The 24,624-nt window shown below is 37.9% G+C and overlaps 1 protein-coding gene across 5 annotated transcripts in view; it reads left to right on the top strand.

Annotated features, from left to right (window-relative positions):
- Nucleotides 1-24,624, top strand: part of Gapvd1 (GTPase activating protein and VPS9 domains 1) — a 674,762-nt gene that overhangs the window by 508,192 nt on the left and 141,946 nt on the right. For all 5 annotated transcript variants that reach the window (XM_067138086.2, XM_067138089.2, XM_067138085.2 and 2 more), the window contains one exon: nt 22,005-22,261. In XM_067138086.2, the coding sequence (XP_066994187.2) occupies nt 22,005-22,261 (257 nt within the window). The remainder of the gene's footprint in view (nt 1-22,004; nt 22,262-24,624) is intronic.

Here is a 24,624-nt window from a genome sequence, read left to right as displayed (position 1 = left end):
GTATCCCGTCTATGGTGAAAACTGTTTCTCACGGAAAGCTGTGTTCAATTGGACAGAAGTTTAACCATGAAAGGAAAAGCATCAGAGATGGGGAGCGTCCTGGTCGTCCTGCGGAGGTGTCAACTGCAACCACATTGCAGCGTGTGGATCAACTCATCCATAATGACCGGTGTGTGACGATTGATGACAAAGCATGTGCTGTAGGCTGTTGACATGGAACCGCATGGAACATCGTGCATGAGCAGTTGCAGTTTCATAATGTTTGTGCACGATGGGTGCCCCACCAGTTGACTGAGCAACACAAACTGAACAGAATGGGTCTGTCCTTGCAGCATCTCACTCGGTACACAGAGGAAGGAGAGGACTTCATGGCACGAATTGTTATGGGGTACGTGTCTTGGGTTCACCACTTTCAACCCGAATCCAAACAATCATCTATGGAATGGAAACATTCCGCCTCCCCAACTATTCCATCGGCCCGCAAGGTTTTGCTCGCCATGTTTTGGGACATGCGGGGAGTCATACTGCAAAAATTCCAGCCTTATGGTGAAACTGTGAATGCCGCGTCGTGCTGCACCATTCTGTCGGAACTCCGACAAGCCATTTACCAGAAACGACCTGGACTCCTGTCAAAAGGTGTGATTCTTCTGGATGACAATGCCCACCCTCACACAGCAAGACTAACGCAGGAGCTGTTATGAACATTTAATTGGGAACGCTTGGAACATCCACCGTACAGTCCTGACTTAGCCCCCAGTGTTTTTCATCAGTTTGGGCCCCTAAAAAAGTAATTTGGGTAGCCGTCATTTTGATACAGATGATGCCGTAATCTATGTTACACGTTGGCTGCAACAGCAACCAAAGGACTTCTTTACCGCTGGCTTTCAAGGACTTGTAAAGAGATAGGATAAGTGCCTGAATGTACTGGGTGAATATGTGGAAAAGTGAAATAAATGTCAGAAAGTTACTTTGATTATTTTGCCTCAATTCAATTTATTGATTCACCCTCGTAATATAGTAAATCCACGCAATAACCAATACCAATGTTAGGAATCTATAGACTTAATTGCACAGAGTGTGGATTTTGGTATATAAGCCAAACTGGCAGCAGCTTTATAACTAGATGCCTAGAACACATAAATGCTGCAAAACATAATAAACATTCAGCTATGAGTAACCACATGCAAGAAGAAGGGCACCACTTTACGACTGTAGAAAGAGATTTAAGAATAATCGGAAAGATCAAAAAAGGAGAATTGATGACTGAACTGGAAAATATATACATCCACTTAGACCTACATTTCAACAAAGATAAAAACTTCAGTTATGTTAATGAAGTTAAGAACCCCTCAATTGAACAATTACAAAATTGAATACAAACATTTAAGTTTGATAGGCGAAAATTTTCAAACATTTTAGATCCTAACAATGTTAATAATCATTGTACGCGAAGAAACACCCCCTCCTATGCTACTTCTGGATATTCCCCTCCACAAACCACTCCATGTTTTAATAATTTAGCAATAAATCGTAATTTATGTCTGGTACAGTCAGAGCAAAACTCACAACTGCCTCTACGTTTTTACATGGAATGCCTACACTTTTAATTATGTGGAAGACATCACACCATTTCTTATAAATGTCTACATTAACTTGTTCCCATTCCTCAAATTTTATGGATAAAACACTGTTCACTTGTCCTATATCATCAAATAATTCATCTTCATCTACCTGAATTGATGAACCAAAATTTCCTGTCTTAAGAATTTTCAGGCTTTTCAAAACCTCTACCCAAGATAAGGAGTGTTTGAGTATTAGCCAGTGAAATGATTTTGGAGGCTATATTGAAACCCACCTTTCTAAATAACTTTTAAAAGTGTCATAAAATAAATGTGTAATTGTTTCATACTTCAATGGAGTGAAAACTTAATTTTCTAATTTAATTAAAATTGAAGAAACAACTGAAGTTCCAAACTTACTACATTTCCTGTTACTGATTTTTTTTTCAAGCAATTCAAATTCTTCTGCTACTACAGTTTCAGCAATGTAAGACACCTATCTTGAGATGATGATGATGATGATGATGATGATTGATTTTTGCAAAAAAATTTGATCTCTAATTAATGTCAACACATTTCCAGGCACTTCCACACAAGAAAACAACCTGGAGATCCCCAAAATTTTCACTTGGGAGAATTTCAACTAGGTCGTGGCTATTTCTAAGAAAAATCAAAAAGAAATCATGAATTACATACATACATACATACATACATACATTATCATTATAGACTGTTATGCCTTTCAGCGTTCAGTCTGCAAGCCTATGTGAATTTACTAAACGTCGCCACAATCCTCGATTTTCAACTAGTGTTGTGGCCTCATTTAGTAAATGTTGAAGTTAAAAAAGGGATCATTGACTCTGACCACCATCTATCCTTAACCAAGGTCAAATTTCAACCAAACAGGTCCAAACCCAGAATAACAAAAAACCTGCGTGTCGATCTGGAATTTCTTAAACAGAACACTAGTACTTTCCTTGAAAGTATTCCTACTCACAATCCTTCGAACTGGTTAGAACTCAAAGACATACTTTTGAAGGCTTCTCGAAATGTTGGCACACCACCCAGGAAACGCAAACATAGGTGGTGGAATGAAACCTGTGACAAGGCCATAAACTTTAGAACTAAAGCCTGGCAGAATTGGAATTCTCATAAAACTGGACAAACCTGGCAGGAATTCACTAAAATACAGATACAAACATAAAAAATTATCAGGTCTGAAAAACGCAAATACGATCACTACAGATTGGCAGAAATTGAACAAGATTTCACAAAAAACGATACACGAAACTTCTACAAAACTTTCAGAGAAGAATTATCAAATTATCAGGCACCTGGTCTTTGCTTCAAACACCCAGATGGGACATTGGAAACGAATAATCAAGAGAACTGCAAACTTCTAACAGTTTATTTCCAGGATCTTTTAAACTGTGAATCCCCTAAAGAACAACTCGCCTTTGAAAAACCCTTATCTAATCAAGATTCAGAACCCTCAACACTGGAAGAAGTCAAAGAAATAATCCATGGACTCAAAAATAACAAAGCCCCCGGGAGAAGATGGTATAATTGCCGAAATGCTGAAGATAGGAGGTGACATCGTAGCCCGGAAAATCCACTTGATTCTTGAGATCATCTGGATCACTGAAGAAATTCCGGAAGATTGGAAATGTGCGCTAATCCATCCACTACACAAGAAAGGGGATAAAATGAACATCAATAATTATAGAGGAATTAGCTTGATACCAGTTGCTTACAAAATGTTTTCCAAAGCCTTGCTCACTAGACTTGAGAAACAAACAGACCATCTAATTGGTGAATACCAGGCAGGTTTCCGAAAAGGAAGATCTTGTACAGAACAAATCCTTAATCTCAAAACTATCCTCCAAATGTGCAAAACCAGACAAATAGTCATTACTTTTGTAGATTTCAGAAAAGCATATGACTCTATAGACCATCGAACACTTTTCAATACTCTAGAAGAATTTCAAGTGGATAAAAAAACAAGAGAATTAATCAAACAAACATTAACTGGCACTACTTCAAAAGTTAAATTCCTAGGCGAAATATCTGAGCCTTTTCCTGTTAACACCGGGGTCTGTCAAGGGGGTGGTTTATCGCTGTTACTATTTAACTTGGTACTTGAGAAAGTAATCAGGACCTGGGAAAAGGAAACTAAAGGAATAACCCTTGGAAGACTACGTAAAGACAGAATTCACGTGCAATGTCTGGCCTTTGCTGATGACATAGCAATCCTTTCCAATAATAGGCATAAAGCAATTCATTCCATTGAAAAACTACATGAAATTGCCATCAAAGCGGGACTTCAAATTTCGTATGAGAAAACTCGGTACATGGAAGGAGCCTCACGATACTCAGATGGACAACCTATGATAACTAAATTTGGCAAAATTATTCAAGTTAACCAATTTAAATATTTGGGAGAAATTATCCAGCCCTCTGGTTTGAACCGCAAAGCAAATAAAGAAAGAATTTCCAAATTACAGAAAGCATACAGGATCACTTGGAACAGGTATAATAAAAAAATCAATATCTCGGAGTGCAAAACTTAGACACTATAATACAGTGATCAAACCTGAAGCGTTGTATGCCTCAGAAACCTTAATCATTGGTGGCGGATCTTTAACCAAAGACATTGAGAAAGAAAGGAAAATTTTACGAAAATTTTTTGGCCCAGTTTGTATAGGTGGAATATGGAGAAAAAGCCATCCCAGGAGATATATTGTCATTCTGAAAAAATTTCTCACACTTTTTGGAAAGGACGATTGAAATTTTATGGACATATTATCAGAATGAACACTAACAGGCTAACTAAAAGAATTCTCAACCTGGCCCTTTCATTAAAAACCAAGAACAGCTGGATTCATGAAATTGAAACAGATCTCCAGGAAATCAACATCTCAGAAGACATTGTACAGGACAGATGTAAATTCAGAACCAAAATTGACAATCACCACTTTGAAGACAAACCCAACACCAGAGCTACTATAACCTGGACTGAAGAACGAAGGAAGAAGCTCAGCGAGAGGATAAAGATATTTTGGGAGGAAAAGAAGGCCAACACATCACCTAAGCAAGTTCAACCGTGCTCCTGAGTAGGGCATAACGATGTAAAAAAAAAAATAATAATAATAACAATAATAATAAGACCTTAGAGGTTCATACATATCGATAGCCCTTGTAGCTGAGAACTTGCGTTAGGGAAATAGTGGGTTCGAACCACATTATCGGCAGCCCTGAAGATGGTTTCTGGTGGTTTCCCATTTTCACACCAGGCAAATGCTACGGCCGTACCTTAAGGCCACGGCCACTTCCTTCCCACTCCTAGCCATTACCTATCCCGTCATCACCATAAGACCTGTCTGTATCAGTGTGACGTAAAGCAAATTGTAATCCTTGCAACTCCTTGCAGCAATGACAGTCATGTAGTTATAACACTACCCAGAATCTGCTTATATTCAGTAACAACGAAAATCACAAAATAATTTCAATTCCTCCTCACGCACGGTGTAAATGTGAAGATGTTGGTATATTTTATTCACTGTTGTTTCTATGTCATTGGGAAGAATATCTGCACTTGCTTGTGCTGCAGGTCTGTGATGGTAAGAGCTGCACAACCAATGTCTTGAATATTTATTTTAAGCACACTGTTCAAATTATTTGTTCTAGCCCTCTTGTACCAGCCAAGTTAGTGCACAAAACATAACGATCTTGTCACCTGAATAATATTTCTTTAAATGTGTCCAGAAAATAATTACCTAATAAATCTGCTGTTTCTTCACCAGTGTTCTGAAAACAGATTATTTTGCACTGAACGCTTTTGGTAGGAATGAAATACCTAACTACAATAGGCACTAATTTTAAGCTTTTGTGATTTGATGCATCAACCATCACAAACATGTACTTGGCATCTTTAAGTTCTTATTGCATTTTATCTTTTACATATGGCAATAAACCATCCACCAAAACTGACTTGTACTTTGTCCCAGAACACGTGAATTTCTTCTCAGGTCTGTGGTGGTAAGAGCTCTGCAGTTCATTGAACAGAAAGAATGGTTGTGTTTTGCAGTATGAAATGCAAACAGTCCTTCTTCAGCATTGATACATTTATCTTCCTCAGTTTGTAGTCCACGTACTTACAAAGTAAGTTATGCTGCTGGAAGTTTTCATGGAAAATTGCCAACTACTTCTTCTTAACACTTCACTCCCAGCTCCCTCCATGGACATTTAATCATGCAGCCCAGCGATTTTTAAATGTCACGCTGACATTGTAACACACAGCTTTAACTTAGTATTGCTCCTAAACTTTGAAACCTAAAAATCTGAAAATTTGCACATACCTTCACAAGAAGATCTAGTACGATTTAAGTGTATGATACCTGGTCCACTGTCCACCATGCAGGGGATCACCACACTTTCTATGGTACTGTAGAGTTTCACTCATTCTTCTGTTCTTCAGGCACACACTGCATCTCTATGCTCCTTGTAGGAGTACTGCCACTTTCCATGGGGGGTTTCAATTTCCTTTCCCCATCTAAAGAAAATGGGGGGCCTATTACGTGGTCAGGAGTGCAGGTAGTAGAGGAAGATGATGAAGCCTGTAAGATATCAGAAAGAGTTGGTGAGGGAGCTCAATATATGAACCCTCTTCCTGACTTTGGAGATAAGCTCGACAGACAATCTGCATGAACATTAGATACGTTGTTTTCTTCTGTGGCTTTGATTTCAAGTAGAGCCGAAAGCAGTTGATTCAGGTTCAAATTAGCAGTTGGTAAAACACCTTCTTTAGCCACTTATATGTTTTCCAAATGAAGGGATGTAATGCCAGGCAGGTACTGATCCGCTGTGTCTACCCTCTGCATGTCTTGATTGTAGTCTGCTATGCTTACTGGTTTTTGTCTCTTCCTGTCAAATTTAGACTGTGCCTCAACCATTTCAGCAGAATGCATTGTTGAAATCATACTTATTGCTTTTTGTGATCCCTAAATTCTTTCAGTCAGAATTTCCAATGCAGACAGTATCATCACCTATCCACCCACGGTGGCTAATCATCTAGTAAGTCTGGTCTAGTGTCTGGTTTTGGGAATTACCATCCTGATTTCCTTGCTCTGAAGCGGGAGGCAGAACATCATTATCTATATTTTGCCACTCACATTTTGGAGGATTATGGCGAGCCCTTTACAGAGTGGGAACTCCAGAGCACCTTGGCGCTTTGCAAGGATACGGCTCCCGAAGCAGATAATGTCCATATCCAGATGTTGAAACACCTCATCAGGCTTTATACATTGTCTTGGTGTGTTCAGTTGAATCTGAATAGTGGGGAAGTTGCCATCAGAGTGACGAGAGGGGGATAGTATTTCTCTCCTCAAGCTTGACAAAGACTCTAAATACGGAGGATGTTACAGACCTATTTGTCTCACTGTCGGTGAAAACTGAGTGTGTGATGAATCGTCTACTTTTGTGGTGTTTGGAGAAAAGAGAACTTTTGTCCTAGTGCCAGTGTAGTTTTCCAGCTGCTCACTCTAGTACTGACTACCTGGTACATCTGGAGAGTTCTTATCCAGGACACTTTTCCCCAAAAATGGCATTTGGTAGCTGTTTTCTTTGATTTGGAAAAGGCATATGATACCATATGGCAGTATGGCATCCTTTCAGCCCTGCACCCTTGGAAATTCTGAGGTAATATACTGGTTTATATTGTGAATTTATTGGCCCTCCATCTACTCCATATCCTTGTAGGGAGAGCATATTCGCAATATCACATTCAGGGAAATGACGTCCCACAGGGATTGGCTCTCAGTGTCACTCTTTGTGATTGCCATTAACAGTATTATCGCTGCTGCTGGTTCATTAGTAGTACTAGCATTATAATAGGTGGATAGTTGTGGTCTGCATTGTAGCTCTATGAGATAGCTGCCAACAACACAGATGTAGAAATTAGTTGTCCCGCCCACTGTAACAAAAAACAGAAAGTAGAACAGTGGAGGTGGAATTCTGCTTGTCCATTACAAGATATTCCTACAAAAGTGCAATTTACGGGAATTCCTGGGGTAGGTTCTACTTTTGAAAATGTTGAACTTACGCATACCTACCAACTTTCCCGATTTAGGCGAGACTCCCGATTTTCGACAGTTTTTCCTGCCTCCCGATTATTCTATTATTTCTCCCGCTTTTAGCTTATTTTTCGGTGAACTTCAAATATTTGTTTTCAAGTCCCGCCATTTCAGCTTTTTTTTACGCTCATTGGCCGCTTTCAAAAGAAATATCGACGTTTATTAATGCGACAAATGTGCGCGAATGTGCGATGATTATTGAAACCTGTATATCGATTATCAGTCTTTCGTTCTCGCGTGCTATGTTCGTGTTCGTTCACATCAGTTCAGTCAATTCTAGAGATTCAGATTCTAGTCACTAGATGTGAAAAATGAAATAGCGTATGGCTTTTAGTGCTAGGAGTGTCCGAAGACATGTTCGGCTCGCCTGGTGCAGGTCTTACGATTTGACTCCTGTAGGCGACCTGCGCGTCGTGATGAGGATGAAATGATGATAAGACAACACATACATCCAGCCCCCGTGCCAGAGAAATTAACCAATGATGGTTAAAATTCCCAACGCTGCCGGGAATCGAACCTGGGACCGTTGTGGCCAAAAGCCAGCACGCTAACCATTTGGGCATGGAGCCGGACCGCTAGATATGGATTTTTTTCTTTTTAGTTACAGAATTCCAATGATAACGACTAGTTACTTTTCTAGAGATTTTAGGAGCCATTTGGAGAAATTTCTGACTAATTTTAATTTATCTCAATATAAATAAAATAAGAGTGTCTGTACATTGCTCAGAATTTAAAAAGAATATTTCTGCACCGGTCGTGACCACAGTAACAAGGAGAAATGCGCGTTTTAATTTTCCGTAATGTCTCTCTCTCTTTCTATGTACGCCCATCACGAGAAAACGGCTAAAGAGAGTTGAATGAAAATCGGTATATAAAGTCTGGGAATAAGTCGCTACGATTTAGGCCATAAATAATTGTATTCACACCGAGTGAAATGGTAATTTAGGGGAAGGCCTAAATTTTAATTCTCAAATATTTGTTATTATTGGCCCTATCGATAAATACTACATAATTAAAGTTATAAAAATTCCTATCATTTATGTCTTATACATTTTTACCGTACCAGCCATGATAACAGACATATTCATGAATTTGGATTTTTGTTGCCAAGTCCATATCCGCGCCATAGTACGAGAAAATGGGTGAACAGAATTTAATGAAAATCGGTATGTGAAGTTGGGAAGTAAGGAACTGCAGTCTACGCTGTAAATCATGTTGTTCACCCTGTTCAAAATGGTAGTTTAGGGGAAGGTGCCAAAAATTTAATTTTAATTGCCTATCTTATTGGCCATATCGAAAAGTACTACATAACAAAAGTTATAGAGAGTACAATGTCTGGTTATTTATGTCTTATTCCGTTTTACCGTACCGACTATAATAATATTGGTGGTGATGGCGATTAAATTATGAAGATGATTATACGAATGAGAAAGTAGTCATGAAGGAACGATCACTTAAATAACAACATAAGAGGAAGTAATGAAAGAAAGGAGGACTCGCATTAGATGCTCTCAAGGTACGTAAAATCCATATTTAAGAATAAAATTTTTTGTTTTTAGTGACGTGCTTCTTAATTTGATATTGTATAATTTTGTCAAGTGTCAGTTTGTTTTACAATACTTGATGTCTTGAATTTTGAAAGATAGCGTGAAGGCTTCTTCCTTTTATGTTGTAAGCCGTATTTATTATGGATGTTGACACTGTTGTGCATTACACGACAGCACGTCGAGTACTCTTTTTTTTCATGTCATTTTCAATATTTGTAAATTTGTGTTTGTAATCTTCGATATGTTGTCCTATGGTTGAAAAATGGCTGTTTTATTGCATTGATATGCTCATTGTATCATATCTGGAAGTTCCTCCCAGTACGTCCAATGTAACTGGCTTCACAGTCGTTACACTTCATGCGGTAGACTCCTGAGTGGCTGTATTGATTTTTATTGTTAGTAGATTTGGAATTATGTAGGATGCTGTTATTACTGTGTGTAGTTTTATAGGCTATTTTTAGGCCTCGTTTCTTGATGATGTTCGTTATGGGATATATATGGGTGTTGTAGGTGAATAGTACGTAAACTTTCCTGGTTTTTTTCAGTTCTGATTAATTTGGATTTGGATAGATTTTTTATTTTGTATATGATTTTGTTGATCATTTCTTTTTTATATCCATTTTGTCTGGCTATTTCATGGATCAAGTTGAGTTCTTTGTTTAGTTCTTCTTTTGTTAGTGGTATATTAAAGGCTCTATATATCATACTATAGTATGCTGTTTTCTTGTGTGCGTTGGGCTGGGTGGAGTCTATTTTTATTTTATTGGATGTGTGTGTGGGCTTTCTGTATATTTTGTATGATAAATGATTATCGTGCCTAGTTATAGATACGTCTAAGTAGTTTATGGTGTGATTGTTTCCTGTTTCCATGGTGAATTTTATATGCAGGTCTATTGCATTTAATTGTTCTAAAATTTTGGTTTCATTAGTGTATCTGTTGTCTATTATGACAAATATATCATCCACAAATCTACACCAGAAAAGAATATTGTCTATTTTTTGGATTTCTTGGTGTTCTATATAATCTATATAGATTTCAGGTAATATGCCTGATGTTGGGGATCCCATTGGTAAGCCTTGCTGGTGATATATGGTGTCATGAAATTTAAAAGAGTTGTTGTTGATAGCAAAATGGAGTAATTTAATGAACTCTTCTATTTCTAGGGTACTGAGTTTGCTGTGGTTTTTGAGATTAGATTCTATTATTTTTATGTTTTTTTTGCGTGGGTATGTTAGGATACATGTTTATTATATCATATGATGCTAGTCTGTGGTGTTGTTCTATTTTTATTTCTTTTGTAGTGTTGCAGAATTCTATTGAATTTTGTATTGTTTTTTTAGCTAAAAATACGTAGTGTTTTTTAAGGAATGTTTGGATAAATTGTGACAGTTTGTAAGTTGGACTCGGTCTGTACTTTATTATAAGCCTCATTGGGACGTTGTCTTTGTGAATTTTCGGGTATGCTTTAGCGGTTGGTAGTCCTGGGTTCATTGTAATGAGTTTTGCAGTTTCTTGTACGTTTAGAAGAAAATGGGTTATTTTTAGTAATGTTTTTAGGTTTCTTTGGATGCTGTTAGTAGGGTCTTTGTTTTTGATTTGAAAAGTTTCATCTTGAAAACAGATTTTGGTTTTGGCTATGTATTCGTTTTTGTCCATGATGACAGTTGTGTTGCCTTTATCTGCTTTAGTTATTAGTAAATTGTTCTGTTTGATTTTGTTTTTGAGTTTTTTAATCTGTATATTGCGCCGTTCCCGCGTCCAGGAATGGACACAAGAGATCCTGACTAGATCTAAATTCAATTAATCTGGTGACTGAGTTTTACGGGTGTGAGTTCCGTAATAGAAGAACGCCCAGGTCGATTAATGGTAGTTTCTAACTAACGCAGAAAGACGTCTCTTACTCGTATCTAGTTAGATACCATGCTCTTATTAGTTCTTATAGAAATTGTCGTCGCTTGAAACTACTACAGTCTTACAACTAATTCTTATTCTAAGAACACAGAGAAAGAGTGTTTAGGTTTCACTATTCCATATTTATTTTAAATATTAAGTCAAATATTCAAGAAAATTATCTCAAATTTTTACCAATGAAATAGTTCTTGAAATGAGTGACTCATTGTCAACCCTATAGTCTATATCCGTCAACAACATTTCGGAAAAATTACATCTTCCGAATTCATCCGAAATAAATGTCTTCTCAGATCATATTATTTCCTTTCATAAGCCCATTGATCTCCAAAATCATAAATTATTAGAATAAATTCTATGTAACATCTGGGAAACTTTTGAAAAAGCTATGTTTTCCTTCGTATACAACTCACTTACAAAGCTGGGCGATAATAAAATAAATTAATGTGAATACAGATAATGGTATTTACATGTGCCATACTGGCAAGAAAATAAACATTAAAATCAAGTATACTAAGAATATAGGATGCATCCTCAAAGAAGGAAAAATAAAAATTGTATTAACTACTATTTTTTTTTTTTTTGCTAGGGGCTTTACGTCGCTCCGACACAGATAGGTCTTATGGCGACGATGGGATAGGAAAGGCCTAGGAGTTGGAAGGAAGCGGCCGTGGCCTTAATTAAGGTACAGCCCCAGCATTTGCCTGGTGTGAAAATGGGAAACCACGGAAAACCATCTTCAGGGCTGCCGATAGTGGGATTCGAACCTACTATCTCCCGGATGCAAGCTCACAGCCGCGCGCCTCTACGCGCACGACCAACTCGCCCGGTTTAACTACTATTTACAGTATTTCTAGTGATACTCTCTTGAGAAAATAAAGAAACGCTAGTAGAATTGCCGAGTTAATGTTCAGTCAAGAAATGGAGTTCAAGTTGTCTGAATCAATTATTCTTGGGATAAGCATTAGATTCTGTTAGTTACCACCTATTCCTTACTCTATAAACTGTCACATTACTTAATTTTCACTGACTGTTTGTCTAGATGCAGGTTTAAAATTCTCAATAAAGGCTATCACAAAGCTCTTCTTCCTTTGATTTGACAAGTACTCTCTTGTATGTTTTACATTTTAAACATTCACTTCCGCCTACTTAGTTGCCTCTTAGACGCTCATATTTCCTTGTGTCACACATCATAAACTAAGCTACGTCCATTGTAAGTCGTAATCACCCTACAAGTAACGTTATCGCAAGATTTAATTTATGAACTTAAGGTAATATGACCTTAGCTTATTGATTATCAGACTACGTGCGTACATGGTTGCAAAAAAAAAAAAAAAAACGTCACCACACATATCATATGTAGCTATCATAACACATACTATCAACGGAAAATCTACTTGGTCAGATGACACTATCTCCGACTAAAAAAAAAATAATAATTCTCCCTTGAAAATCTATGTCACCAGTGATCAGCCTATTAGGTTGAAATTTATCCAGAAATAAAGTTATACACCGTGGGAGTTTTCAAGATCATCCTAAGTAAATCAGTGAAGGCTCAAATCTTATCTTGAGTACATATATGATTCTCTAGGTAATCCTAACATGGATAAAAAACATTGCACTACTCGTCTCGAGATCATATCCTAAGCTATGTACAATGCGTATGATCCAGAATTATTACATGGAATTGGCGAGAATTCTGTGACACTCTCCGAAACACCATTTGAAATGACTAGATCTCACTTCGCACAACTATGACTATTTCTCTCTCGAAGAAAACAATAAATACCACCATCATAAATCATTAACATCCTTATATCATATCTATGACGCGTTAATTAATACTCATATTTCATATATAACAACTCTTTCACTTCATCATATGTAAATCACTACTTTAACTTGCACATCAACGTGCCGTGACATTCATAAAATGCCTACTTTATTTTCTACTGTCATAGTGCCAAATTTAACATGAACTTGGAGTAGTCTACTGCCATATTCCTTCACAAAACACATCCTATATACGATCTCGAACTGATTGACATTGATTAAGTTAGGACACACAGGTATTAATGCCAACTTCACTCTTTACTCAACACTGGTAATAATAATAACTCTAGCTATCTCTCCTCACATATCACTGGAGAACATTACGATCGGAAAATCACTTGGTGACCACGCCTACAAGTGGAATTGACATACCATATGGATGAATACCTACTTCCAATCACATCAGCTAGACGTTTATCTACGCACTGTCTTCGCACAAAACAAACATCAACATGCAATAAAAGAAATAATATACTCTGACTTACGAAAACGACTTAGATAATGGACTTAGCTTTGCTCAAGATGGTCTCGATGTTTCCTCATCTCCTGTCATCTGAGATTAGGATCTCGTCATCTGGTTCCTCCACAAGTGGTCGGGTACATCGTAGCTTCTCAACACTGATCACTGGTCATCCGGGACAGCTAACATCGTATCGCCTCGTCAGGATCCAAGCAGCATTGCCTTGCTTCCTTACAGACCCATGGTGAAGACTCGTGCGTATGAAACAGAACAATAATAGAATATTTGATTCATTGCTGACATCTTCCAATTAATATATCTCTTGCGTTGCTCAGATTGCATAGATTTCGTTAGGGTACAGTTGATCCAATAAACTAGTTCCAAATCGACTAAGACAGATGTTCTGTATATATTCCAATTTGAAAATAAATTTCTTTCCGCTATCTTTTTGTTGGCGTAAATGCACTCAACAACTGATCAGTAGGTGTCCTTCAACATTAAACAGTATCAGGAAAATTTTATTGAAGCCCTGCGCCACTTCGTGACGTAGTTCTACTGTAGTCTATTTATCTCTTTTTTTTTTTGTTATGAACAACAGTATCAACATCCATAATAAATACGGCCTACAACATAAAAGGAAGAAGCCTTCACGCTATCTTTCAAAATTCGAGACATCAAGTATTGTAAAACAAACTGACACTTGACAAAATTATACAATATCAAATTAAGAAGCACGTCACTAAAAACAAAAAATTTTATTCTTAAATACGGATTTTACTATCAACACAGCATTAGTATATATTATGAATCTTGTACATATATATTGACAATGCCTCGAACTGAACACTAGACAACTGCCGAATTCCTCAAAAAGTGTGTCCAAGTCATTCCAAGACGCTCATACTACCAGCGGAGGAACACGGTGAAATAAACAATATAGTTATCGCAAGAATAAACATCCATAATGTTTTAATCAATTAGCCATAAGTTTTAACGCAAAAATAGTGGACACTTCAAGAATACTACTATCAGTGCATATATGACATTGCAAGTTCCAATTTTTACGCTGATCAAAATAACAAAAACATTTGCAAATTACATGTCTTTTTATACAACGTAATACTTTTATAATCCAAGAAAAGAGGACTTATTTTATTATTTCAATTGTATCATTTGTTTTAGATGGTCTGTTGAATTGGATAATTGTCACGACTGTACAATATTTCCCATTGTAATGCTTTTTTAAGAACTATATTTGTAATTGTCAGCTAAGGATGACCCTCGAAGGGTCGAAACCGGTACTGTGAATGTTAGTATGTAAACAAATGTATTGATAAGGTGGAGGCTTCACAATAAATCTTATGTTGTAGCTACAATCAATACGGAAATGAAAGTTATAAATTATGACATACACCCAGCCCCCGTGTCAGCGAAATTAACCAATTAGGGTTAAAATTCCCGACCCTACCGGGAATCGAACCCGTTACTCCTGTGACCAAAGGCCAGCACGCTAACCATTTAGCCATGGAGCCGGACTCTAGGTCTGGAACTTCCAACTGTTAGATCGACACTGTTGTACTTAAACATATCAGATGTAAAGACTTTTCAGGCGTTTGCTCTATTAACCAGCGTTTCGTCTTAGGTCTGACACTAGACTCGTCAGAGTGGGATGTGTCAGACCCTACCCACTGACGCTGGGTGTATGCAGGTGAGCTTATCAGAAGCCTATTTATGAGGCACAGGGGAGATGCATACGGGAGATAAATCTCCACGATGGAATTATGTTGTACTTTTCGTTAAAAGTGAGAAAATGTGTGCTGTTTTCCATTTTATCGAATATTTCACATGACAGCATTACTTTTAATCGTGACATTCGTAATGACGTCATTGTAATGACGTATGTTAACTTTAGTTGGGAAAACTACAAGGACAGTCTTTCTGAGAATTTTGTAGCGAAGCACGTCTACAACAGCTAGTTATTTGATACAAATAGCATTGAGCTTCACAAAATTGCGCGGGCGTTTGATGCAATATATTAATCTATGCATTTGCTAAGTAATGGCATCTAAGTGCATGACTGATTCACACGTGTGGAACGTGAGTTCATACTATTTTCGGAAGGCTTATCAGAGACCAATCATCTCACTCACATACTTTCTGTGAGGTAATAGAGATGTGTAATTTTTAGTCTTGTAGCCTCGTATAGCAGCAGTTGGACTTTGAGACAACAAGTCTTATAAATATATCATAGTACTGTATTGCACAAGACATGTAGAATAAGCAGTTTTGACCAATTGTAGCTTCTGATTTTTCCTGATTTTCATATCAAAATCTCCTGATTTTTGGTTTTGTAAAGTTGGCAGGTATGTTACGGCTAAAAACATCCTAGATCAATTTCTCAGTGATGACTTTTGGCAAAGCGTGTGTGATGGGACAAACAGATACATGTTACTAGGTGAGTTTATTTCCTACAGTATATTTTTTTGCTATAATGTAATAAATTTCATTGAAATAATTGAAATACTTCTTTGTACTGCATTATTTTCTACAGTATATTGTTTTGCTGTATAATGTAGCAAATTTCATTGAAATAGTTATTTGTACTGTGTTGGCCATTACCGGGCGAGTTGGCCGTGTGGTTAGGGGCGCGCGGCTGTGAGCTTGCATCTGGGAGATAGTGGGTTCGAATCCCACTGTTGGCAGCCCTGAAGATGGCTTTCCGTGGTTTTCCATTTTCACACCAGGCAAATGCTGGGCCTGTACCTTAATTAAGGCCACGGCCACTTCCTTCCAATTCCTATCCGATCATCGCCATAAGACCTATCTGTGTCAGTGTGACATAAAGACACTAGCAAAAAAAATGTGTTGGTCTTTGGAGAACAAGGTGGCTGCTGCCCAGCTCGTGACCTGAAGATGATGGGAGGACAGCAACTGCAGTTTTGGTTCTTTGTGCTACTACTCGCAGCAGCTCCCTAATTGTCTTCACCATGCATGGTTAACTCCGTTCTGAGATTCCTTGTATTTCTAAACTATTGCCATTGCCAAGAATTGAACCCAGGTTGCCTTAACAAGAAGGTAGAATTCTAGACTGGAACCACAGTGGGGGTCTGTTGAGTATTCATGTACCAGTTTCACATTATTTGAGCAAATAATTGCGGGGATATTAAAATGAAATGCAGCCATGTATGAACCTCATTTGCACCAGAATTTAAATGGAAAATTGAAGATTCAGTGCACATGTTTATATAGTAAGCAAAGGAGTTAAAACAGCTATCAACATTCAGAAAACTAAAGTTCGTGCACATCATGCTCTTGGAACCAGCTTGCCAGATTTCAATATCGCCATCTCAGATACATCTCAGGAACAAGTAGACCACTTCTCCTGATCCTTGCTCAGTCCGGTGGTATTTGAAGGTGCTCAAATACATCAGCCTCATGTCGGTAGATTTACTGGCACGTAAAAGAACTCCTGCGGGACTAAATTCCGGCACCTCGGCATCTCCGAAAACCGTAAGAGTAGTTAGTGAGACGTAAAGCAAATAACATTATTATTAGACCACTTCTCCTACCTTGCGAGTATTCTCTCGACATGTTATACCTCTAAGATAGACTAGAATACAGAATATGAGCTGCACAATGTGCATTTGAACGTCTTTTCCGCAAAGTTTTTTAAAATAAAAGTCTTTTAAATAAAGATCTCCACATTACTGTATGGATATGAAACATGGGCACTTTGCCGTTGCAACATAAAAAACTGGAACATTTTCACCAGCAGAAGCTTAGGATCATCATGAATATCAAATGGGAGGATTATGTAACCAATGTTACAGTTGTTGAAAATGCACAGATTAACGGTATAGAAGCCTCAATCATCAGTCACCACCTCAGATGGATTGGACATATCCTACGCACGGGTGACAATAGACTACCTCGGCAGTTACTGTACAGTGAACTCAGTTATGGCAGGAGGACTTGTGATGCCTCTCTTAAACTCTACAAGGATCAGCTCGAAAAGACCATGAAGAGCACAAACATCGACCCCAGTAGTTGGCACACACTTGCTGAAGATCGCCCTCGCTGGCGTGCAACCACATCCACTGCTGTCCAGAAGTTAGAAGCAGAACATCAAAGACTGCTAACAGAGGCTCGTCTTAGAAGAAAACTCAGACAAACCCAACCATGTCCATCCCCTCTCTCAGGTGTACTTTATGTAGTCGCATGTTCTATGCAAGGATTGGCCTGTTGAGCCATCAACATCAATTGCACAAAGCGGACGAAACGTGAAAAACATAGTCAGATTTATTTATTTATTTATTTATTTATTTATTTATTTATTTATTTATTTATTTATTTATTTATTTATTTATTTATTTATTTATTTATTTATTTATTTATTTATTTATTTATTTATTTATTTATTTATTTATTTATTTATTTATTTATTTATTTATTTATTCATTCATTCATTCATTCATTCCCGAGTCGTCGTGGGTCAAGATGGCGGTATAATCCCTTCACATCAACTTATCTTTAAGAGACTATTTACACACCCCTCGAATACACTTTTATTTGATGCTATATCAAGCTCTTGTCTCCTATTAATATTGTTAAAGAGTATTGGGAGGTGGATTAGGAAAGACCGTTGAAGTATTGAGTGCTGAGTGTGGGGCATGTGGAGAAGGTCTTTGGTTCTGGTGGAGCGGGAAGGAACCCGGAGAGAGAAGAGTGAGACAAGATGTTCCGAGCGGTAATACCCATTTAAAATCCCGTGGAGGAAACTCAGGTCAGCTGCCTGTCGCCTGATATGCAGTGGTGACATATTAATTGCCATTAATACCTGCTGCGTAGACAGATTTCTGAGCTTGGGGTTTCTGTTCCTTACAATTGCAGCAAAGGAGGACACTGCTCTGTCTAACTGCTTAATATTGGAGGGGGAGGCTGTTGTCCAAATAGGAGAGCAGTAGTTTAAGAGAGGTTGAATGATCGTGAGGAAGAAGTGACGAAGAGCAATGGGGTCAGAAATTTCTGTGAAGCGATAGAGAATGCCTAGTAATTTCATAGCCGTGGTTGTATGTTTCTTTGTGGGTCTTAAATTGTAATTTTGTATCGAATATTACACCTAGGTCACGCTGTTGCGTAACTACGTTGATGGGTTTGTCGAGTAGGTAATATGATGTCAGTAGAGGAGATTTAGGTAGTGTTATGGTCATGTGGCTGCATTTTTGTGGATTGGGGGGTAAGTTTCCAAGTACGACACCAGTTCGAGAGGGCATTAACTAAGGACTGTAGCAGAGCTGCATCTGCTGGATTCCTGATCTCCCTAAATATCTTGCAGTCGTCAGCAAAGAGTAGGGTATTGGCTGTTTCATTGAGTGTGGACGGTAGATCGTCCATAAACAAAGAAAACAGCAAGCGGCCAAGAGTACTGCCTTGTGGGACACCGGAGGTGACTGGTAACCATGAGGATGAAGTGCCTGATATTACCACTCTGCCAACGGTTATCGCAGTCACAGAGCGACAATTACAGCAAGCTATTAGGAGAATGGACTGGTGGACCTTAGAACTTGGCTTTCGGTTTTCGACTGATAAGACCTCTGTTGTTTCACTTTTACTGGAACTGCACTCTTCATCACCATCTTGAGCTTTATTTAGGGGAGGTTGCTGTGCCTATGGCGGACACGTACCAATTTCTTTGGCTCCTTTTCTATAGTAAATTATCTTGGAGCTGCACGTACGTCAATTAAAAGACAAATAATAGAAATAACACTGAAAAATCACTGGTAATGTTATACGTCTGTCTTGTCAACACTAATAAAAATCTATTTAATCCATGTTAATTAAACTGATGTACATGTTTTGAGAACTTCATTCATTCTCTTCATCTGCGAGAAAGATCCACCAAATAATTTGCGGACTTGATTTAAAAACCTATTAACAATATACTATCAAAGTTATTTTCTGTGAGCTTGCTTTCAAGAAAACCGGGCGAGTTGGCCGTGCGGTTAGAGTCACGTGGCTGTGAGCTTGCATCTGGGAGATAATGGGTTCGAGTCCCACTGTCGACAGCCCAGAAGATGGTTTTCCGTGGTTTCCCATTTTCACACCAGGCAAATGCTGGGGTTGTACCTTAATGAAGGCCACGGCCACTTCCTTCTTACTCCTAGGCCTTTCCTATCCCATCGTCGTCATAAGACCTATCTGTGTCGCTGTGACGTAAAGCCAGTAGCAAAAAAAAAAAAAGCTTTCAAGAAAGAGTAGGTTCGAACCCCACTGTCGGCAGCCCTGAAGATGGTTTTCCGTGGTTTCCCATTTGAACACTAGGCATATGCTGGGGCTGTTCCTTAATTGAGGCCACACAGCCGCTTCCTTCCCACTCCTAGCCTTTTCCTCTTCCATCGTCACCATAGGACTTCTTTGTGTTGGTGAAACATAAAGCCAATTATTTAAAAAAAAAAAAGTATATCAAAACTTAAATACATGCAGTGGATATGTAAACAAGCAGCCACAACATGTAATGGAGAGCTTAATCACAACCCAGCTAGAAAGTTGTTAGCCATTTTGGTGGTATTTCCAACAGACAAAGAGTACAGAAGGAGCTGCAATACAAATTTTAAGTTTTAAATTTTTGACGCACTCGTTGTTTTTAGACACGCTATCCAAATATTTTAATAAGAGATTTTGTTGTTTAATTTTAAAGATTTTATTTAGATGGCAATTCTTGTATTTTAATTTACAACTTATTTGAAAGTATATTGATAATATGTTTTTAAATTAAGTCCACAGATTATTAGGGGGATATTTGGTCGCTGATGGGGACAAAGAATGTGGCTCTCAAAACATGTATGACGGTTTAATTAAAGTGGATTAAATAGCTTTCTTATTAGTATTGACATGGCAGACATTTAACATTATCAGTGATTTTTCAGTTATGCTATTAGTTATAAGTCAATACGGACCAAAATAAACCATAATGGTTAAAATAAACTCAATATATTCAGGCTTCTTAGCGATACAACATGGGGGATGACTGCCCGTTGCTCTCACGCTTTTATAGGGCACACATTTTATCAAGATTACGTGTTTTGCTATTTGCTTTACGTCGCACCGACACATATAGGTCTTATGGTGACGATGTCATACGAAAGGCTTAGGAATGGGAAGAAAGCGGCTGTGGCCTTAATTAAGGTACAGCTCTAGCATTTGCCTGGTGTGAAAATGGGAAACCACGGAAGATCATCTTCAGGGGCTGCCGACAGTGGGGTTCGAACCCGCTATCTCCCGATTACTGGATACTGGCCGCACTTAAGCGACTGCAGCTATCGAGCTCGGTTTACGTGTTTTGAAAAGGAGGGTGCAATCAGTGGTGGAGAGTAAGATGGATGATGACCACTGTGGTTTCAGAACACAGAGGGGCTATCAGGACCAGATTTTCAGAATGCATCAGGTAATAGAAAAAAAGTTACGAAAGGAATAGACAGTTATGTTTGTTTCATAGATCTAGAGAAATCATATGACAGTGTGTCAAAGGAAAACATATCAGTCATTCTGAGGGATTATGGTATTAGAGGTAGGGTATTACAGGCATTCAAAGGTGTTTATGTAGACAGACATCGAGCAAGTTGGCTGTGCGGTTAGGGGCACGCAGCTGTGAGCTTGCATTCAGGAGATGGTGGGTTCAACCCCACTTTCAGCTGCTCTGAAGATGGTTTTCCATGGTTATCCATTTTCACACCAGGCAAATGCTGAGACTGTACCTTAATTGGGGCCTCGGTTGCTTCCTTCCCACTCCTAACCCTTTCCTATCCCATCATTGCCATAAGGCCTATCTGTGTCGGTGCAACGTAAAGCAAGTTGTAAAAGAAATTTAAAAATTATGTAGACAATTGGGCCACAGTGAGAATTGATGGTAGTATGAGCTCTTGGTTCAAGGTTATTACAGGGGTTAGGCAAGACTGTAATCTTTCACCTTTATTGTTCATAGTATACATGGATCATTTACTGTATGGTATAGAATGACAGGGAGGGACTCGGTTGGGTGTAGTAAGCAGTTTGGCCTATGCCGACGACTTTATCTTAACGGCAGACTGTCCTGAGTGCCTGCAGTGTAGTATCTTGAACCAGAAAAGAAATGCAGCAAGTATGATATGAAAAAGATGAGATGTCAGTAGGGAAGAAACCTAAGGGTTGTAAAAACCTGGCTGGTAATACAAAACTGGAACATATGGTTCATTGTGTATTCTCCCAAGGTTGTGGAACAGCAAAATGTAATCAAGATGCAGAAAATATTTGTGAGCTTGCATTTCTAGTCAACAGCATTCTCTAAGAAAGAAGCTGGGCTTGAGTGGCTCAGTAACAGAACTCTTGTGGGACAAACTTATGGCACCTCGGCATCTCCAAAAGCCGTAAAAATTTACGTTAGCGAGATGTAAAAGCAACATTATTATTCTAAGAAAGAAGTCCGCTACCTTTATCTGTATACCAGTGTGGCAATATGTTACAGTGTGTGTGTTTATTTTTAGAGTTTGAATTTTATTGTTTCTATTTACTAGTTTTTTATATTGTTAGATACCACAGAAGACATCCTGGCCAAATATCGGCGCAAACCAAGTTCTGGAGCTGGTGATTCTGCTGCATCAGAACATACCGCTGAGCCATTAAACCCGCTGAAAAATAAGCCACCAACAGATGAAAGGTTGAACATTGATCCCAGCAATGTAGAGGCTTCATATGCATTTGTCGATGCCAAGCGAAAATTACGAATGGTGTTGAGTACTGCTGACATGCAGCATATACCTTGGATGTCAAACAGTATTTGTAGAAAGGTAAGTATTTACAAATGGGTTAAGGTAGTTCTTTTTCTTATATTACAAATTTTTTACAATAACTCATGTCTAAAACTGTGCCGTACCAAAACTCTTCTATGTTTTATCATGAGAACATTCTGTGTAATATATGCAGTATATATATATATATATATATATATAATTTTTTGAATGAATATTGTTTTTGTTGTAAAGATACCTGTAACATACAGCAAGTTTACATTTATTTACTGGAAAAAAACATTATTAGAGTAACACAAACACATCTGTCTGGCAAATATAATGATAATACCTGATATATTGTTAGTTATATAATACTATTTATTATATAAAGGTTCTTTACAAAACAAGAGAAAATATGTTGTGTTTTTTTTTTTAAATAGTTTATCAATCAGTCTTAGTATATTAGAGATTGTTGACATTTAATCTGCTTTCAATCATCAGATCAGTCAAATTTTGTATTCAGAATGCTTGTTTGGTATTTCTTCTTTCTTTCTATTTGCTTTACGTCACACTGACACAGATCTTATGGCGACGATGGGACAGGAAAGGCCTAGGAGTGGGAAGGAAGCGGCCATGGCCTTAAGTAAGGTACAGCCCCAGCACTTGCCTGGTGTGAAAATGGGAATCCACGGAAAACCTTCTTCAGGGCTGCCGACAGTGGGATTTGAACCCACTATCTCCGGATGCAAGCTCACAGCTGCACGAACCTAACCGCACGGCCAACTCGCCCGGTGTTTGGTATTTCAGATATATACTACTAGCATTTTACCCATTGCAGCTTCACCTACGATATGTGTATACTGTAACACTTTCATTTACTGCATCAATGAAAAACAATTCTATATCAGAAAAAAAGAAAAAATTGAACATTTTATTTTTAGCTTAAAATATGACTATATTATTATTATTATTATCATTATTATTATTATTATTATTATTATTATTATTATTATTATTATTATTATTATTATTATTTATGTTTCAAGGAACATCCATACATCATGTGTTATGCAGAGTAAAGTTATCAATAAAATCAAAATTGCTGTCGAGGAAAAATATATTTTTCCATTTCCAGGGAAACTTGCTAAGGAACTCCTGACCAAAAATGTGAAGTTAGGTAGCCTAACTGTGATAATACATAGAACTCCCAGGCATAAAGGCAGGGGAATGCAAGATATTGAAACTTAGCAGCAAATTATCCTCTTTAGAAACCAACAGCTTAGTTATACTTTTTTGCCCTCATTCTGATGCCATTGAAAGTAAACTGATATTTTTAAAATACATCATTACGTGCACATTGGAAGTTTGCTACTGTACTTCATAGTAATTGAAAATGACACTTCTTGGTACTGAAGTTGGTGTTTTGCAGTTTCTCTTTTAAATTTCTTTTACTCTGTTATGATGGATGTTGGTAAAAGTTCATGATTTTTCAACTTTGCTGGTTGTAGGATTTACATGCGTCGAATATGTATTCGTGATATAAAGATTTTTTAGATGATAATTATTCTTTCTTGGTTTTTAACTTGGTAAATGCAGTTGATATTGAATAAAATAGTTTTCTTTATGGAAATTATGAAGATTATGAAGATTAAAACTTGGAAGTTGCAAGAAGTCCAAATAAAGGAAGAATACAAACTAAGGATTCAACAGAGTTTGCCGAAGTGTGAAGTAACCAGCGTTAATGAAGAATGGAAGGCCTTCAAAGACACCTTTGTGGGAGAAGCCAAAAACCTATGTGGAGTTACAAGTTCTATCAAAAGAAAAAAGGAGACACCATGGTGGAATGATAGAGTGAAAACAGCGGTGAAAGAAAGAAACCAAATAAAGAAGGCACTGGACAAGGAGAAACAAAAACAGGGACAAGAACGAAATGAACAAGAAATACAAAGACTTCAAGGAGTATACAGGAACAAGAAACTTGCTGTAAAGAACATTGTAAGGGAAGAAAAAGAGAAGAAATGGAAGAGGGCAGTAGAGGAAATATGAAATTGCTATACAGAGTAGTGAAAAACAAGCGAAGGGATCAAGAGACCATAAAAGCAATAGAACGTGATGATGGAACTCTGGCACAAGAAGAGGGAGAAATTAAACAAGAACTCAAGATCTATTTCGAAAAGCTGCTGAATGGAGATACAGAAAAAACAACGGATAGAGGAGAGCCAAGTCGAGGAACCACAACTGAACCACCAATTACATGGCTTGAGGTTGAAAATGCGCTCAAGAGCATGAAGAAAGGAAAGGCAGTGGGCGTAGATGAACTAAGTGCAGATATGCTGAAAGCAGCGGGAGTTCCAGGAATCCAATGGCTCTGTAGACTGCTCAACAAGATATGGGAGGAAAATACTATTCCTGAGGACTGG

Source organism: Anabrus simplex, chromosome 1 (genome assembly GCF_040414725.1).
Source record: "Anabrus simplex isolate iqAnaSimp1 chromosome 1, ASM4041472v1, whole genome shotgun sequence".
Taxonomy (NCBI): domain Eukaryota; kingdom Metazoa; phylum Arthropoda; class Insecta; order Orthoptera; family Tettigoniidae; genus Anabrus; species Anabrus simplex.
Note: the sequence above shows the minus strand (reverse complement) of the source record. Positions and strands in the feature narration are given on the sequence as shown.